Source organism: Pelecanus crispus, chromosome 6 (genome assembly GCF_030463565.1).
Source record: "Pelecanus crispus isolate bPelCri1 chromosome 6, bPelCri1.pri, whole genome shotgun sequence".
Lineage (NCBI taxonomy): Eukaryota > Metazoa > Chordata > Aves > Pelecaniformes > Pelecanidae > Pelecanus > Pelecanus crispus.
The window spans coordinates 47,441,621-47,459,192 of record NC_134648.1 but is presented as its reverse complement, the minus strand read 5'-3'; the positions used below and the strand labels follow the sequence as shown (position 1 = coordinate 47,459,192).

The following is a 17,572-nucleotide window of genomic DNA, read 5'->3' as shown; positions in this document are numbered from 1 at the left end:
ACCCAAAGTTGCTGGTGACTTGTAAGGAGGACTAGCAATGGCTCAGGGCCTCTGGCCAACTGAACTTGACCAAGGTGCTGCAGTGAGCAAGCAGGGTCCCCATCTGACCATCCTCATCTCCTTGCCCTCCTCCCTGCAGACGTGGATGAGTGTAAAGAGTATGGGGATGCCATCTGTGGCACGTGGCGGTGCCAGAACAGCCTGGGCTCCTACCGCTGTATCATGGGCTGCCAGCCTGGCTTCCACTGGACCCCCTTGGGTGACTGCATTGGTGAGTACAACCCCGGGTGTCCCTGTCCTTCCTCCTGGCAGGGACAGGGTGGCTGTGGGACATCTCTGCAAGTGGCACGGGGGAGAAGAAGGAGAATGAGGAGAAGGAGGAAGCGTGTGGCTGGTGGAGAGGCAGATAATGCTGAGAGTTTGTTTTCTTGGCTGAGCTGCCTGCTTGTGTCTAGACTTCTCTCTTCCTGGCATCTGGAACAGACACCGCATTGTGCTGCTTTCCGCTGGGGGAGAGTCCTGGGCAGGTTACAGCCATTCCAGGCTTGGGGCTGGACCACAGCTCCCTGTAAGCTGTGCTTCCTGGGGCTGCTGCCTGTGCCAGTCACCTGCCTGGCAGGGCTGGGTGAGGGGAAAGGCTGCTATGTGCTAGGTTGGGGAGTCTGGGTTTGGAGTTCAGGCTCCAGCAAAGAGGAAAGAGCAAAGGAGTTTCTGCAGTTTTTGAGGCTCCCCCCAGCTCAGGGAAGGCTGCAGCAAGGAGGAGCTGCTGCCAGCTGCTGGGCTGAGGGCTGCGCCAGGACTGACTTAGGATGTGGAGCTGCTCCCAGCTTTGGGAGTAGTGGGCTGTGGGCACGTGGCTGCTCTGCCTGCTCCAGGGAAATCTGCCCTGTGCAGTGGTAGGAGGGGAGTGGGATGCAGCCAGCAGGTCTGTAAACCTGCCCTCCATAGGCAGAGGACACAGTTGTGACTGTCCAACCCCACCAGGCTGGGGCAAGGCAGAGATACTTCCCTGGCACTGTAGCAGTTGAAGAAGGAACAGATCAAGAAGAATGGGGCAGGAGGGCATCATCCTAGATCTGTCTGCACTTGCCCCATACACTTCAGCTGTACCCTTGTATCTCCTGCTGACGTGAGCCTGTAGGGTCTGTGTCCCTTTACACCTCTGCAAGGACCTGCGCTACCCTCAGTTGGCCCTGCCAGCCACTTCCCATGCTTCCTATCCATTTCCCATTCCCACCCTGCTCCTGTCGCTCTATCCATGTGGCCTCTCTGCAGCTCTGGATGTTGCAGGCAGCTTCTCTTAACACAATCTTAGCAGGGGAGTGAGTGGGGCAGCAAGACCTAGTCCCTCACATCAAGGGAATGCCTGCCTCATCCCCAGGTCTTGGGGTCAGAGCAGAAGGGCCTGGGTGGGGGGTGGTCCATTGGGAGAGGTGGGGTCTGGGGCAATTCCTGCTCTCTGCTCTGCTGCAGACATAGATGAGTGCGCCAACGAGACACTGTGCGGGAGCCACGGCTTCTGCGAGAACTCAGATGGTTCCTTCCGCTGCCTCTGTGACCGTGGCTATGAGAGCTCGCCTTCTGGGCACTACTGCGTCGGTGAGTCTCCCACGATCGCTCTGCCAGTCAGTGAGGGAGAGCCATTGGCAGATGCCAGCCTAGTGTCCCCACTATGTGACGGCTCCTGGGGTATGGATGGCGACTGCACCCGCTCATGGAGAATCCCAGAAATGGACAGGGCAGCTCATGGAGGCAAAACCCCTCCCCTTAGCACAGCAGATCCTTGGGACTGCAAAGGAGCTGGGCTCTATGAAAAAGCGAGCGGCTCCCAGTGAACATGGAGCCCTTCTCTGTGCAGGTGGAAAGGAGGTGCTTGGGGGCTGGAGGCACTGAAGGTATTAGAGAGGTACTTCAATGGGTGCCCAGAGAGAACAAGCAGGGTGTAATATAAGGAAAAATGTTTTCACCATGAAGACAGGCAGGCAGTGGAACAGATGCCCAAGATGGCTGTGCAGTCACCATCCTTGGAGGTTTTAAAGACCTAACAAGACAATGCCCTGAGCATCCTGGTGGGATCCCATAACTGACCCTGCTTTGAGCAGGGGTTGGACTAGAGACCTCCAGCAGTCCCTTCAAACCTGGATGATCCCGTGATCCAGTGACTCACTGCAAGCTGGAGTTCAGGCTCCTTGAATCTACTGAGAGCAGGGCAGGAAGCTCTTGCCAGACTTGTGTTGAGCCATGGTGTGAACAGAGCTCTCAGCTTGTCCGTAGCAGCTTCCATCTCCCTGCTGAAGGGTGACCCCATGCTGCAGACCATGCACAGGCTGCCCGTGCAGAGGCAGGGCTCCAGCTGCCACCGCTGCCCCTTGCTTTGCAGATGTGAATGAGTGTGAGCTGATGGTCGCCGTGTGCGGGACTGCGCTCTGTGAGAATGTGGAGGGATCCTTCCTCTGCCTCTGCCCCAGCGACCACGAGGAGTACGACACAGAGGCAGGGCAGTGCCAGCCCCGAGCAGCCATGGGTGAGTAGGCAGCTATGACAGAAGCATGGGTGGCAGCTAGAGCAGGAGCGTGGTAGCCCTGGCTGGGGTGAGATGAAGCTGAGGGGCTGCCAGGGATGTACAAGCCCACACAGGCATGGGCAAGCTTTCATTTGGGGAGAGCTGAGGAGCCTGAAAGTGGGGACCTGGGAAGGCCATGCTGCTGGTGATGGATGTGCTCTGGGACCTCCTAGGTGTGGGATGCCGTGTTGGGGTGCCAAGGACCCCATCCCGTCCCTGCTCTGCTGTCTTCTAGAGGGCCCTGAGACACACGCAGCCCACCTCTCTGACAGTGCAGAGCGCAAGCAGTGCTACTATCACATCAGCGACGTTCGCCTGTGTGACAGCGTCCTGGCCAAGAATATCACCAAGGAGGAGTGCTGTTGTACTGTGGGGGCAGCCTGGGGTGACAACTGTGAGACCTACCCCTGCCCCATCCCGGGCACAGGTAGGACTGTGGCCCCACCACACCAGGCAAGGCCAGTGCTCTGTCTGCCAGCTCCACCTTGGTTGCACTAACGAGCCGTTTCTTTTCTTCCCATCTCCCCTTGGCATCTGCCTCCTGGCCAGTGGAATACCGAGAGATCTGCCCCCTTGGGAAGGGCTATGTTCCCCAGGAAGATCCGCTCTCAGGAAAAGTCTCTTTCACAGGTACTACCACTGATTTCTCTCATTTCTTCCAAGGAAGAGAGAGGGTGCTGTGCAAAGCCCTGCATGGAGATGCATCCACAGGAATATCTTCCCCAGGGCTGTGGTGGAGGATGCTAACATCCTGCTGCTGCTTTCCTCTATCCAGAGAAATCCCAGATTGCCAGTATCACCGAGCTGGAAGTGCCCCTTCCTCCAGTCCTGCCTCACTGCTGGCAGTGACTCTTCTCAGTGCAAATCCCCCATGCCCATTTCGAACCAGGAGTGGGGTCCAGTATGACACAACCCTTCCAGTTATTGATAGATCTCCTGGTGGCCAACTGGGTCAGTCTTTGGCACTTCACCTTCAGGGGGTTGTGTTCTTGACCTTCCAGAAACACACATGAATTTCCTATTTGTGAAAGTATCCTGTTCCCCATCATCCCTCTTCCTGCTCTGCCTGTGGGTGCTCCCAGGCATGTGGCTGGTGGGAGAGGTGGGGGGCTCACTCAGGGACCTGACAGTAATCCAGGCCAAGGTACCATGCCGGCTTTCTGCGGGCACAGCACCCAGCCCGCCCTGCTTCTACGGCTCTACTCCCTGAGACGCTCTCTCCCTCCCTCCATCCCTCTCAGACATGGACGAGTGTGAGATATTTGGCAATGAGTTCTGCCGCAACGGACAGTGTTTGAACACAGTGCCAGGCTACAAGTGCTTCTGCCGTACAGGCTACTTCTATGACTCCAGCAGGCTTGAGTGTGTTGGTAAGATGGCCTCAAAGCGCAGCGGGGGCCCCCACCGTGTGCAGAGGGACACCTGTGCTGCTGCACCCAGAGTTGTCCCTGCTGCCCGTGCTACAGGGCCAGCTCTGGGTGACCGGCTTTCTGGGACCCTCCCGGGGAATGAAAGAGGAGGTGGCAGGGAAGGGGTCACATTGCCAGTGTCTGCCAGCCTGAAACATTGCTCTGTCCTTGTGTGTGGGCAGACCAGGACGAGTGTCAGAACGAAGTGTACTGCATCAATGGCGAGTGTCTGAACACAGACGGCTCCTACCACTGCTTCTGCAGCCTCCCTCTCGTGTTGGATGCCACCGGCAACCGGTGTGTGAACCTCTCCATCAGGGCAGGTGAGCCCGAGCCCCTGCCGCAGCACACCTTCGCCCCACACATCTCACCCCACAGCTGGCTCTCCCAGGAGGGAGCAGCGGGTGGGGGCTCGATGCCATGCTGAGGGGTGCCAGTGCCAGCACAGCGTGCAGCCAGGGCAGGGGGGCAGGAGCTGGGGCACATGGTTATCCCTCTTGGGACAATGGGGGATGGCACTGTTCTGGATGATTTTTATGGCATCCTTTGCTCGTGGCACTCACAGATGCCTTGGAGGAGTATGAAATCCACCTGGATGTCTGCTGGCAGACTGTCGCCGACTACATCTGCCAAGACCTGCTGCACGGCGAGCAGACCACGTACACTGAGTGTTGCTGCCGGCTCGGCGAAGCCTGGGGCCAGAACTGCGCGCTCTGTCCTGACAGGTCCTCCGGTGAGCAGGGTGGCTTGGGCAAGCATCCCCTGGCAGAGGTGGGGATGGGCTGGGCTGCTGCTGGTCGACTGGGCAGGGTTGGCTGCGTACGGCTGCAGAGAGGGCTCCTCTTGTCTGCATGGCCAAAGCCAGCCCAAGGAGTGGGTCAACCCCCCACTTCTCCAGGACTGAGCTGCACCAGTGGGTAGGATGTACCTGAAACTGGTTTGCAATGAGTCAGACATGTCTGAGGGGAGTGCTCTGTGCATCTGCTGCTCCTGGTTAGCTTAGGAGAGGTGAGGCAGTGGCACCCCGGGATGGGAGCACACTGGGAACTGGGGTTCTCACTGCTCAAGGACTTGCTGGCCCTGGACAGGAGCTGGTCTTCTTGAAGATGGGGTGCCGTCAGCAAACTACAGAGCTGCAGTTTTGGAGGCCATTGAATGCAGGCCTGCCTCAGCTGGCCTGGTGTGGACGCACCCTCTCTGGCCATAGCAGACCTACCTTTCTTGAGCCAGGCTGCACTGACCCTTCCTTTTCTCTCACCACTTCAGCTGATTTTGCTTTCCTGTGTAACGGGGCCAGCGAAGACAGTGAGAGAGGGGCTGAGCTCCGAGAAAGACCTAGGTATGAGTATGGACCGGGCTTGGAAGACCCCCACTATGGCCTTCCCAGCCCAGATATGGGCCCCTACTACAACTATCTGGAGTCTGAGTATGGAAACCCCGATGCTGGTTTCCCTCGGAGGGAACCCAACAGCGAGTTTCGTGGCAGCCCTCTCCACCATGGCCCAGGGCGGTCCCCGCCCCGCTACCTGCCTAGCCAAACTGGTGAGTACTGGGAGACACAGAGAGGTGCCTTCCCACCCAGCCTGTGTCCATGGGGACTGCCTGGCAGCTCCCACCCCAGCTGGGATGCTCCAGGCTTGGAGCAAGCTCTGCTCCTGGCTGCTCTGAGTTGGTCCTGGCCCCACCAGCACCATCTCGCCACGTGCCCGACGTCCCCTCCGTGGCCGGGCAGAGGGTCACCCCGCTCTGACACCGTCTTGCTGCTTTCCAGGCCTCTACGAGGGCTTCGAGGGGCTGCAGGCTGAGGAGTGCGGGATCCTCAATGGCTGCGAGAACGGGCGCTGTGTGCGCGTCCGGGAGGGCTACACCTGCGACTGCTTTGATGGCTTCCAGCTGGACATGACCCGCATGGCTTGCGTGGGTGAGTGGCTGCCGGGGCCAGGCCGGGAGCTGCCGGGAGCTGCCGCCGGGGCTGTGCGGGCAGCCCGGCCCCGGCATCCCAGGGCGGCTGCCGCTCTCTGGCGGTGCTGGCCGGGACAGCTGCCGGGGGAGCCCCCGAGAGCTGGTGCCTCCCTCCCGCAGGGCTGGGAGGACGGGCCTGGAGGTTCAGCCGGCCGCTCTCTGCTGGCAGCTGAATCAGGGCACCTCAGGGAGCAGCTGATCGCTCCCTTCGTCGCATAACACTCTCGTACATCACCAGCCGCTGTTACTCTATCCCTGCTTACTTTCCTCTATGTTCACCACTGCCCTGGTGAAATTCCTCACTTTCCACCCTGCCCTATGAGACACGGTCTCTAAAGCCTCTCTCTGCATCTCCTCTGCACCCCTGTGCCATGTCTCCATCCTTTTCACAGCGCAGCTCCCCCAGCCAGCTGAGGCCCCGGGCGCTCAACAGGGCGGATGAAGACCCTCTTTTTCCTTAGGCACAGCACTTAACTCCAGCTCCCAGCATCCTTATTGCACAACACAATCATGCAGCTTCTTCCTGCAGAACCTATGGTCTCTGCCTCCCCAAATGCTGCTGAGCAGAATGGCTGCCTGAGCTGTTACTCCCCGTTCTGCATTTGTGCACTTTGTTTCCCTTTCCTTGGCCACAGTGCTTTGCACTTACCTTCAGTGAATTTGTCTGGTTGATTTTGGATCGCTTCTCTTCTTGGTCAGAATGAGTTTGATCCCTCTCCCTGCCCCCCCCCTCCCCCCCGAGTGCTGGCATCACACACACATACATTTCATAATCATGGGGATTCTTCCTTTGTCCACCTTAATGACAATATTGAACAGAGTAGGGGTCAGGAACAGACCTCTGCAAGCTATGCTTTAAATGGCTTTTATTGTAACAGCCAGGTATTGCTAATTATCTTTGGAGTGCAGCTTTGCAGCCTCTCATGCAATTGCCACGGTTTCACGTAGACCATATTTTCTCAGTCTGCTTGAGTTGTCATGTGAGAGCGTGTTGAAATCCTAGCCATCGCCAAGGCACATCATATCCACCGCTTCTCCCTTATCTGACATACCAGTTATCAAGTCAGCAAAGGGAACCAGATGGGCTTAACGTAATCAGGCCTTAACAGATCTGCACCAACTATTTAATGACCCTGATATCCTTTGGAGGGTCGTGACCTAATCACTCACAAACCTGATCTGCTTAAGGGAATGGGGGTGAGCAGTCTGTAAGTCTGGATTCTCCCATCTCTGTTTCTGAAGATACCAGGTTTATCCTTCCTCGGGTCTCCGAGACCTCCTTTATCCACCATGTCAGAGAGAACGGCCAACTTTTCAGGGACTGCAGGAGCATTAAGCATGTGAAGATGAGTTGCAGCAAGCCTTTAGCAATATGGATGTAACAGCTTTATCCGATTGTCGAACCTCTCCATCACAGTATGGCCTTTCCCTCCCTGTGCTCCTGCACCCTCATTTAAACAATTCAAACATGGTCTGCACCCTGTCTGGTGACCACGAGCATTTTTATGATGGCTGGAACAAAGCCCGCATTAGCTGCTCCAGCCAGCTTGGCTGGCTTTTGTTTCCTTCGCCGATAAGGACCAGACCGACATTCCCCATTGTTTCCTGCTAACATATTTATGGAGCCTTTGCTTGTTGCTTTTCATGTCCTGGACTAACTAGCACTGATTTTACACTGAAGCCTGTCTCGTTTTTTTTTCCTTTTGGTTCTCCTACGTGGTGCTTAGTCATCCCTGTGTTTTTTACCTTGCTGATTTCAGGCCTTTAGAGTACTCCTGCGGCTGCTGCAGTGCTTCCCCTCTCGCCTCCCTATGGGGATAACTTGCCCTCGCCCTGCAGGAGGGGCTGCCTGCCTCCCCGCTTTGCCTGAGCGGGCAGGCTCCAGAGCTTCGTGTGCACTGCTAGTACAAACCTACTGCTTCTGGTTTTCGGGTGCCTCTGGGCTAAAGTAGCCTTGTTTTACTTCCCCTCTCTATTTGGTGGTCCACAGCCAGCCCAGCCTACCTGTTGTTCCCCCCTTTTACCTTTCCCTGAAGCACCCAGCAAGGCTGTCTCCGCCCACTTCCCAAGGCTGCAGAGCACATTTCCCTTGATGTGCTGCCTAACGTCCCCTCCGTGGGCTTCTGCGCAAGCCTATCCCATCTATGGCGCTGTTCTGGTCCTGAGGTTTAGCCCAAGACCGCAGTGCCCATTCAGTCATTGCTTTGGCTGTGTACGAAGGCTGCCTTGTTCCCCAAGCTCTCTCATCTCACATTACCCCTCTCCTCCTCCTCCCTCCCGTGACTGCTGTGCTTCCTCCCACTGCACCTGGAAGTTTTGCTTCCAGCCTCCCTCCCTGGGGTTGCACTTCCCTTTCTTTGCCAGATGGCCCCCTCCACCTTTGCCAGGGATAACCCGAGGTCCCCGGGGTGGCAGAGCTCTTCAGTTCTCCTGGGGTCCATCGGTCACTGCTGGGGCTTTCTCTCTCCCTTGGGTGGCCAGCTGAACCTACCAGCTGCTCCCCACTCCCGCTCCCTGCTGATCTGCGGGGGGTGAGGCTGGAGTTTGTGGTCAGAGGGCTTGGACCTGCTTTGGCAGGTGATGATTTGGGCTCTGGAGGTCCTGTGGGTGCAAACAAGGGCTCTGGGGTGCAGAGGGATGCTCTTCCCAGCTGGTGGCCCCACCACAAGTTGGGGTAGCTCAGGCAGGGAAGTGCATTTAGCAGAGCAGACCCGTCGCAGCGGGGCAACTGCTGTAGGGCTTGCGTACACATTCTAGCCCAGCGGTGAGCTGGCCGACTGAGCCCTTTGGCACAGTTTGCAGGTTGATAAAACAAGCCCTTGTTTGTATAGAGTGAGGTCCCTCTGTGTTCTGGTCCTGGAGGTGATAATCGGCCTCTCAGGGCTACCATCGGCCTTGTCAGATCAGGAAAGGGTGTTTTCCAAGGCTGGAGGCAGCCTTTCTCCCAGATCTTACGCCAGCACAACTTACTAGCAGGAAGCTGCTAACCTGGGGATGTCACCAGCTGCAGAGCATGGGGGGCCCTTATCGGGTGTGCATTGCTGGGGGGGCACCCTCCTGTGCTGGGGGATGCCAAACACTGGGGATGTCACCCTTGGGGACTGAGGGAGCTCTGCGGATGTGCTGAGGGGTGTGGGAGGCTGGCGGGATTGCAGTGGGCATCCTGGAAGTGCTGGGTATGGCAGGGGGGGCATGGGGCACCTGTGGGGGACAGCTGGGGGGGTGGCAGGGGCACAAGGAGATGCTGGCTGTGGGCTGGAAGTGCTTGCTGTGCCACCAGCTCACTCCTGTCCTTCTCCTCCCTGCAGACATCAATGAGTGCGAGGAGGTGGGCGGCTCTGAGCCCCTGTGCCAGGGCGGCACCTGCGAGAACACGGAGGGCTCCTACCGCTGCCACTGCTTGCCCGGCTACGTGGCCCTGGCCCAGCCCCACCACTGCGTGCCCCAGACAGTCCAGAGCCCAGCGGCAGCGTAGCTCTAGGGGAGCAGGGGTGAAGGTGCTCCCCTCCGGCACACGACTCGGGCACCTGGGACCTGGGAGCACAGAGAAAGGCCCCCCGGGGCTGTGGGTGCTTCGAGGCTCTTCGCTCCTTCCCCTCTGAAGCGCACAACTTCCCTGCCACCTCTCTCTACGGGCCAGGGCTGAGCTCCCAGCCTCTGCACACCCTTCCACGCTGCCAGCCCCTGCTCCTGCCGCAGCAGAGCCCACCCCGGCCCCCAGCACCTGTCGCATCGCCCCATGCTGAGAAGGCTCACGAGACACCTTCCCCTGCCACGCAGCCCCAGCCTCCCCACCTCACCTTGCCGAAAAGGGGGTTCATCTCCCTACCACTGCTGCACTGACCTAGCAACAAGCCTCACCCACACCGCAAGTGCTGGCCCCGCTCCTTGTGAAGCATCCAGCCCCCAGGCCAGAGCTTTGAGATGGGGCGGGGGGGGGGGGGGGGGATGTCAACACCAGCCTTCTAAAGCTGCTGCCTAACCCTTGGGGGGCATGGTGGAGAGGCTGGAGGGGCCCCAGGGCCAGCCCTCCCTGCAGCCAGCCCAGGCGCATCCCTTAGCCCCGCACTTTGCCTTCATGCCCTGCACTGGCTGGGCAGGGGGACAAGGGAGCAGGTCCAGCTTCCTTTTTGTAAAGTTGTTGGTGACTTTTTTTTTTTTTTAACCGAGTCTGCTGGAAACTTCTCTTATGTTGTTAAATAAAACATTTATTTTGGGCCCCTGTGGCTCAAGACACTGGGGCTGGTCAGAACTGTGCTTGTCTTGCCTCTGCCAAGGGGTACCAAAGCCACGTCCTCCCTGTGGGTCCAGCCTGGCAAGACCACCCCACTCTCATAAGCCAATTCTTACCTCTCTCATGCTGGCACCCAGCCTCCTCCTTCTCCTGAGCCAGAGCAGAGACCCTTGCCAGGCCAAATACGTGCTTATCGCCCCAGCCCAGTGCCAGCCGCAGGAGCCAAATCCAGCCCCCGCAGACAGCACAGCGGTTGTGGCTGCTCACACACGAGGGGGCTGCAGTTTAAGCATGAGAGCACGTAAGTTTCTGCAGTTGGCAAGAGCACTTGGACAGGTCTGGGAGCTGCTTTTCCAGCCCCAGAGTCCTCACTAGAAAGGCCTTTACCTATGCTGCAGCAACAAAGGCCATGTTCTACACCACCACCTCCTCAGGGAGCCCATGACACAATTTCAGGCCAGCACAGGACCAGCAAGGCCAGAGCACCACCAGACATTGCCAGCTGGACACCCTGGCAGCCATCAGCAGAGATGCCTGGCTGTTCGCAGTTCACCCACACTCAGGCCAGTATACCACCTCCATCCGTGCCTTCAGCTGAGAAGTAAGACCAGCACAGCCCCAACCAGAAGATGCCCAGCCACCCTGTTTTTCCTCCTGCTCCTCTTCACTCACAGAGGACAACACAAGCAGATTTTGTCTAGCCTTTATTAAAAGGAAAGTTATAAAAAGAGGTTCAGGAGCTCCCAGGAGCTCCAGGTTAGTAGTAGTGCAAACCATTGGTTAGAAAAAGAATCATCCCTGAACGCCATTTGGCTTTGCATCCACAAAAAGGAAGTTTTCCCAGCTGCAGTCCTGCTGGCTCAAACAGGGGCACAAGACAGAGCAGGCTGCCAGCTTGGGGAAAGCCTCCTCTCCTTCCCTCTCCTTCAGCTGCATGGATGGCAAATGCAGGTCTCCCAGGGGCATCCCGGGGATGGCAGAAGAAGCACAGGAGGACAGATGCAGCCAGCATTCTAGAAGAGGCACTGAAGGGTTACCAGGTAGCAGCTCAGACACCAGCCAAAGGCCAGAGGACAATGCTCAGTCACTCCTGCAGCAGCCACTGCTCCCGCTTGAGCTGCTGTGAGAACGCCCCAGGGGGCTCTAAATGGGGTAAAAGCCCTCTACCCATGGCTGACCTTGCAGGAACACAGTACTGGCTGCTCAGAGGCTGCAGAGCTCTGAAGGAAGCAGTAAGAAATGCTTATTATATAAAAGAATTTGGCCTGTGTTGTCTTCTGTTTTTCCCCTCCCCAAGCCCTACGAATGGCAGGGCTCCTCAGCTGGTGATCTGAACTGGTATCTTCCAGCAGAACAACATCTGGTCCTGGTCATCCACCAGCTCCCACTTCACAATCAGTTTAATCTGAAAGAGAAGAGTAGAGGGAAATGAAAGCATTCAGGAAAGTGCAAGGCAAGGACACAGGGGAGTTGTTACTTGTGCGGAGCAAGGAGGTCCTGGGAGCTCTGCGCAAAGAGGACTGAGCTGGGGTATTACCCCCACTGCAGTGGGTGGGCCACGCTCATGCGGTGGCTCCTCGAGTACCTTACATGGGTGGAGGGTTCTGCTGCGTGGCACGTGAGACAGCCACACATTGCACTTGGATCCCCACTCTGCTTACTCAGAGAGTGGAAACACGCTGCAACCTCTCAGCTGAACTGCACCCTGGAGCCAAGCAGCCCCAGTTTGGGAGCATTTGGCAGAATGCAGCAGGCTCTGCAGGGAGGCTATGTATGAGCTTAGTACAGAACAGGCAGATACTTGGGCAGCTCAAGCCACTTCTCAGGGGCTGCAGCCAGGCTGCTTCTTCTGCTGGGTCTGTCCCAAAGTGGGAACTTGAGACAGAGTCATACAGCAGAAGCACTACCAGATAGTCTGAGGAGTCTTCTAACCTCTTCCCCACCACCACAGGAGAAGGTATCCTTCCTTAAAGGCAGATGGTGGGACTGTCCCAGGAAGGACCGTAGCGCTGAGGAGCGGACCAGCTGCCTGCTTACTTACACTGGGGTACTCGCTCTTCACAGGGAGTTTATTCAGGTAGCTGTAGGAACGGCCCTTCTGAATTGGGCACTGGATCCCGGACTTGCATCCATCAGGCTCAGGAATGGGAAAGGGTATATCTACATGCAGCATCTCGCCGTACACCTTTGCTTTGCTGCCCTGACTCTCGATCTCTGCAGAACACGGAGAAGCACGAGCATGGCACCGGAGCAGGGAACAGGTTTCCACCTGACACCCCCCCCCGCCCTCGACATAGCCTAGAAGCTGCGAGAACACAGCTAAGCGACGCTCTTCCTCCCCGGCCACTTCTTCCCACCCGGACCCCTCTCCAGCCACCCTTCCCCTCCAAGCAGCGGGACACTGAGGGGATCACCTCCCCCCACCCACCCCCGGCACCCGGGCTGGGGGGGGGCGATGCTTACTGCTGGCGAAGGTGACGTTGATGCTGTAGGATGTTCCCTTGTGGAGCTGGCAGGGCTGCGTGGGGCAGGGGCTCACGTTCACCTCTTGGATGACGCCGTCTGTGGAACCTGCAAGGAAGAGCCGGGCTCGCCGGGCTCACCGGGCCTTCCCCGCCTGCCCCCCCCCCCCGCTGCCTCCCGCCGCCCCGAGCCCCTCACCGCAGTCGACGAAGCGGAGGGGCTCGGCCAGGGCGGTGGCGGCGGCGCCCAGCGCCAGGAGCAGGGCGAGCGGGGATGGCACCATGGCGGCGGCGGCAGGAGCGGGAGCGGGAACGGCGGCGGCGGCAGCAGCAGCTTCCCGGCGGCGTCACATGAGGGCGGCGGCCCCGCCCGCCGGTCAGCTGGGCCGGGCCGCGCCCCGCCCGCGGGGCCGGGCCGGGGGGGCTCGGCGGGGGCGGCGGGGGCCGGACCGCGCTCCCCTGCCCGCCCCGGGGCCGAGCGGCGCAGCCCCGTCCTCCCCACGCAGGGAGGGGAGGGGAGGGGAGCGGCGGCAGCAGGGGGGCAGCGGGTGCACCGCCGTGACTCCTCCGGTACGGGGAGGGCAGGACAGCGGGGGAGGCGGAGCGCTGTGCTGAAGCCACAGTGCTGGGACAGACGGACGGACGGACAGACACACGCTCCGACAGCGCTGGTGCTGGAAATCCCCGCTCCTGGGCTACGCTGGTGCATTCAGCGCTAAAGGGCAGCAGCAGCTGGCGCACTTGCCCACGGACGGCCAGCGCGATGGGCTGGCTGGCAAGCTCTTTCACAGCCTCTACTGAAAGGGGGGAGGAAAAAAAAAAAAAAAAATCAAGAAGCTAGCGTGGTAGGCTGGCCTGTAGCCTTATTCGTCACTTGTTCTACACCCGATGTTTTGTATGTCGAAAGCTGTGTAACCCGAGTGCCAAGAGTTACATCCACTAAGTAATTGGTGTGGTTGCTGCCTTTCACAGCACATAAAAGTTAGTCCCGCTTCTCAAACTTGTGAAATGCCGGAGACTCCCAGCTTTGTGCTGTGGATGCCGAGACAAACCTGAGGATGTTTTAAGATGCTTCAGCAAAAGCTAAAGTTTCCAGCCGCTCATCAATTTCACGTGGCAGCAAGTGTTACCCTTAGCGGGGTCACCTCAGAACAGAAGACAGATAAAGGCACATGAGCGCTGATTTGGTAGGAACGCGGCAGAGCTGACACAGCTTCCCCCCTCCAGACCTCTGTCCCAGTAAGGTGTCTGCCTACTCAGTTTCAGCTGCGCTGCCAAGTGATTCAGAAGCGAAACCCCCACGCTTTGCTCAGGCTTTCCACGAAGGGTGTCACACCAGAAACCCCGGAGGTGTTAGCAGGACTTGCTCTTGTGCATCTCTCTGCTGAGCACTTTAGGTCTTCAGAAAAAAGCGGATCCCTTCCTTCAGAAAGCAGAGTGGGGCTTTCATTTTTTTTTAAGATTCTGAATTAAGATTCAGTTTGCAGAGGCCTCAAGCAAGCAGACCAGGGTGCGTACGGCAGCCCTATCAAAATAAAAACACCCAAAAGACCCTGCTGAAACTAAGCCATATACTTAAGCCCACCTAGCACTCTTCATAACCAACCCACACAAAGTCTTTTCCTTGCGTGTGGGAACTTGTGCCCTTAGAAAGGCTTTGCTTCCCATCCTTCAAGTCTTACAGACGATAAACAAAGCTGCTTATCTGACCCCTGGGAACAGAAGTGTGGTCAGGTCAGAGCAACACCATAAACTACAGTTGCACATTCACAGGATAAGCAGTGTCATGCTTGGGAGCAAATTCTGCAATGCATTAAATCAGGATACCTCCCTGTGAAATGGCTCTCCAGATGCCTTTGCTTTGCAGACCTTTTTGTGCAACAGTGGCGACTACATACATACAAGGCTACACGTATTTCAAAGGCTTTGATCTAAAAATTGTTGAATCGAGGATCAGAGTTAACACACATCTATCCCCCCCGGCACTGGATTAATAAAAAGCCTAATAAGCCTAAGTTTGTAAAACTACAGCCAAGGCCTTTACACAAGAAAGAAGCAGAAACCTTCTGCCCAAGGTTGTTAGCTGGTAACACGCATTACCATTATGCCAGTTTTGCAATAACAGCACTAAAGCTTGAAATCCCCAGGGCAGCACAACCATCATCAGCCTGACAGACCTTGGTTTTAGGCAAATGCCCCTTTTGACATCTGATACAAGATGTGGGCCTCCAGGTCACATTGGAGTGCACCATTTCACCAAAATACTTCAGAAATAATCAATGCAACTTTAGGCTAGGCTCATTATTTTGCAGGCAGACAGGTGGGTAGAGCTCCTAGATTACTGACATCACGGGGAGCTTGTGTTAAGGTGCAGAAACACCAGGAAAAAAGGCTAAGAAAGCCAACAGATAAATCCTTTCTAGCAAGACTGATACTTGAGTTCTTCATTTCTGTAATCCAACCAACTCTATTACATGAAGAAGAAATCTACGGTTCCACTTTATGAGCTAGCTACACCCAATGAATCCAAATCCCTCTGACAGCATTGCACTTGCAGCTCAGTAAACAGATGTACCTGCAGGCACTACAGCAGCACTGAATACAGAAGTCAGGTTCTCGGGAAAATCCACATACAGAGACTAATCAATTTTACTGTTCTTTCAGCCAGAACATGCTCCTCTTGCTACAGATCATCAGAATTCACATTGAAATTCATCGCAAGCCGCTCTCGTGTTCAACGTCACGCCAGAGATTTTATTATCACCAGTTTCTGAATTGCTGAAACAAGCTCAGTTTTCCACCAAAACCGATAGAAGATGATTTAGGCATACACATTGCAGAGGAGAATAGAGCAAAATATCTAGAGAATTCAACTCACAGACAAATCTTTTCAACACAGTATGCTTAAAGAGAGCAAAAGGAAATCCCCAAACCCAGATACCACAGACCAGAAAAGGAAGGGGAAAACAAAACACAACCAAACCTAAAAACAAATTAGATTAACCTATCAGGAACAAGATATCAACACAATCACAACCCAGGAAGGAAGAAAACCTAGACCCTAACTCTGGGTGACAGAAAAATACCACCATACCATATAGCTTGTAGAAGGAAAAAACAGCCAGTGATAAGAAAGAGGCACAAAGCAGTAGCTGTTCTCCTTAGTTCCACCCACCTCTCTTAGCCACTCAAAAAACTTGCCCCCAGCACCTGAGTCACTCCTCAGTGTAGTGGATTATTAATTACATTCAATTAACTCTGAGTGAGGCCAGCTGGCTTCTCTCTCATTCTTTCAGTCTGCAGTAACCATCTGAGCAGCATCCCAAAGTGCCTTGAAGGTACTTGTCACACTTCTGACATTTAACACTGGTAAAAATGAAGTCAATTAGAAAGTAAGAGTGTCTGTTTCGGGGGGCTACATCCATCCTCCAAAAGGTGTTCACAGTGAATGCAGTCACAACATGGGGAAGTGCAGTGGGATCGGTCTAATACAGCCTGCAGGAAAGAGGAGGAAAGCCAGCGCGGTATGGAAAGCAGGCGTGATGATCCCTCGCCTTTTCTCCCAGGAGCTCTTGATTTCCTCCTCCAGAGTTGTCTGCTTTTGTGACACCACATTGATAATAACTGGAGGAACACCCCAATATGTTTTTTTAAAACCTTAAGTGTTCTGTTATGCCTGATTGAGGATTCATCAACCATTGCAGGTACCTGCATTACCCTGGGACCCTGCCCATGATACTTTCCTGGCTTTATCCTAACATCGTTGGAGTTAACGCAGGAGCAAGCAAAAGCAAACAGCTCAAACCAGTCTTTATTTACATGCTCAAGGTGGGACTAACAAGCAAAAGCACATGGTTGCAAAAGCACCGCCTTGCTTGGAGTGGAATGGTGAGAAAGCAAACCATCACAGGGTCCCGAGGTCCCCTGACGTTCAATCACCCCCTCCTTCTGGGATGACTGTTTTTCCTCTGTCATCCCACTGTGTGACTCTCCACAAGCCTGGCCCAGGGCGAGGAACAAGATTCCTCCCCCAGAAACACGAGGAAGAAAGAGACAGACTCTTCTAACTGCGGGCGCCATCTGTGAGCGACCGGCCAGACCGCTGTCACATGCCAGATGATCAGGAGGTGGTGAAACCATGGAGGGCAATGTGCCTCAGGGGAGGCTGCAGGGGAGGCCCCCGGGCCTGCCGGGTGCCGTGGGGCCCCGCTCCAGCAGGAGGGAAGCAAGGAGCAGAGGGGAGGAATGGCAGGGGGCACAAGGGAGGCTGAGCACGGGTGCACGGTGCCAGGGCCACAAGCACCCAGCTGAAGGAAAACCAGCCTCTGCAGGGATTTCTGAGCAGAGCCCCTGCCTGATAAAGGAAAGCAAACCAGAAATGCCAAGATCAGGGAAAAACCCTAAAATCCCCTCCAGCCCAGGCCCTGTGTTTGCTCCTCTGCTTGCCTAACTCCCCCTGCAACACCGTTTTCATTCCTCTCCGGGTCTCTAGGTATGGCTCAGAATAAACAACCCTCACAGCTAATTCCAGGGCAAACACGCTCTGCTAGAGAGCACCGCGCTATTTAGATTATTCCTTTTTATTGTTTTATTGCTGTTTATTTCCCTCCCACGAGCGTCGCTGCTTGTGGAAGCAAACACTCCCAAGGACGAACGGCAGCTTCGTGCCTTCGTGCAAAGCTCCAGCACCTTTGCTGGCTTTACCGAGCCATCAGCCGAGCTGTGCCCGCGGAGGGAGGCTGCCTCCGGGGCTACACCGCGCCGCCCGGCCCGCACAGTGGAGGTGCCGCCGCCGCCGCGGCCCGGTGGGGCGGGCAGCGTGTTGCCTAGCAACCCCCACCGGTTCCGCACTTCCGCCTCGGCGGGCGCCATGGCGGCTCTCGCCGGAAGCCGCGGCGGCGGGCAGCCAATGGGCGGGTGGAGGCGGGGCGCTGGGGGCAAC

The 17,572-nt window shown here is 56.5% G+C and overlaps 2 protein-coding genes across 2 annotated transcripts in view; one reads left to right on the top strand and one right to left on the bottom strand.

Moving 5' to 3' along the window:
• The window catches only part of LTBP2 (latent transforming growth factor beta binding protein 2), a 72,317-nt gene extending 62,908 nt beyond the window's left edge, over positions 1-9,409 (top strand). The window contains exons 25-35 of the mRNA XM_075712855.1: positions 140-271; positions 1,474-1,599; positions 2,381-2,524; positions 2,799-2,990; positions 3,113-3,193; positions 3,805-3,933; positions 4,155-4,295; positions 4,538-4,705; positions 5,239-5,514; positions 5,744-5,893; positions 9,243-9,409. Of these exons, the coding sequence (XP_075568970.1) occupies positions 140-271; positions 1,474-1,599; positions 2,381-2,524; positions 2,799-2,990; positions 3,113-3,193; positions 3,805-3,933; positions 4,155-4,295; positions 4,538-4,705; positions 5,239-5,514; positions 5,744-5,893; positions 9,243-9,409 (1,706 nt within the window). The remainder of the gene's footprint in view (positions 1-139; positions 272-1,473; positions 1,600-2,380; positions 2,525-2,798; positions 2,991-3,112; positions 3,194-3,804; positions 3,934-4,154; positions 4,296-4,537; positions 4,706-5,238; positions 5,515-5,743; positions 5,894-9,242) is intronic.
• A 1,563-nt stretch (positions 9,410-10,972) lies between these two features.
• NPC2 (NPC intracellular cholesterol transporter 2) lies at positions 10,973-12,914 on the bottom strand. The gene is made up of 4 exons (XM_075712695.1): positions 12,830-12,914; positions 12,632-12,739; positions 12,210-12,382; positions 10,973-11,573 (listed from the first exon to the last, which is right to left on the bottom strand). Exons 1-4 carry the CDS (start codon positions 12,912-12,914, stop codon positions 11,487-11,489), a joined length of 453 nt encoding a protein of 150 aa, XP_075568810.1. The 3' UTR covers positions 10,973-11,486.
• Between the last annotated feature and the right edge of the window lie 4,658 nt (positions 12,915-17,572).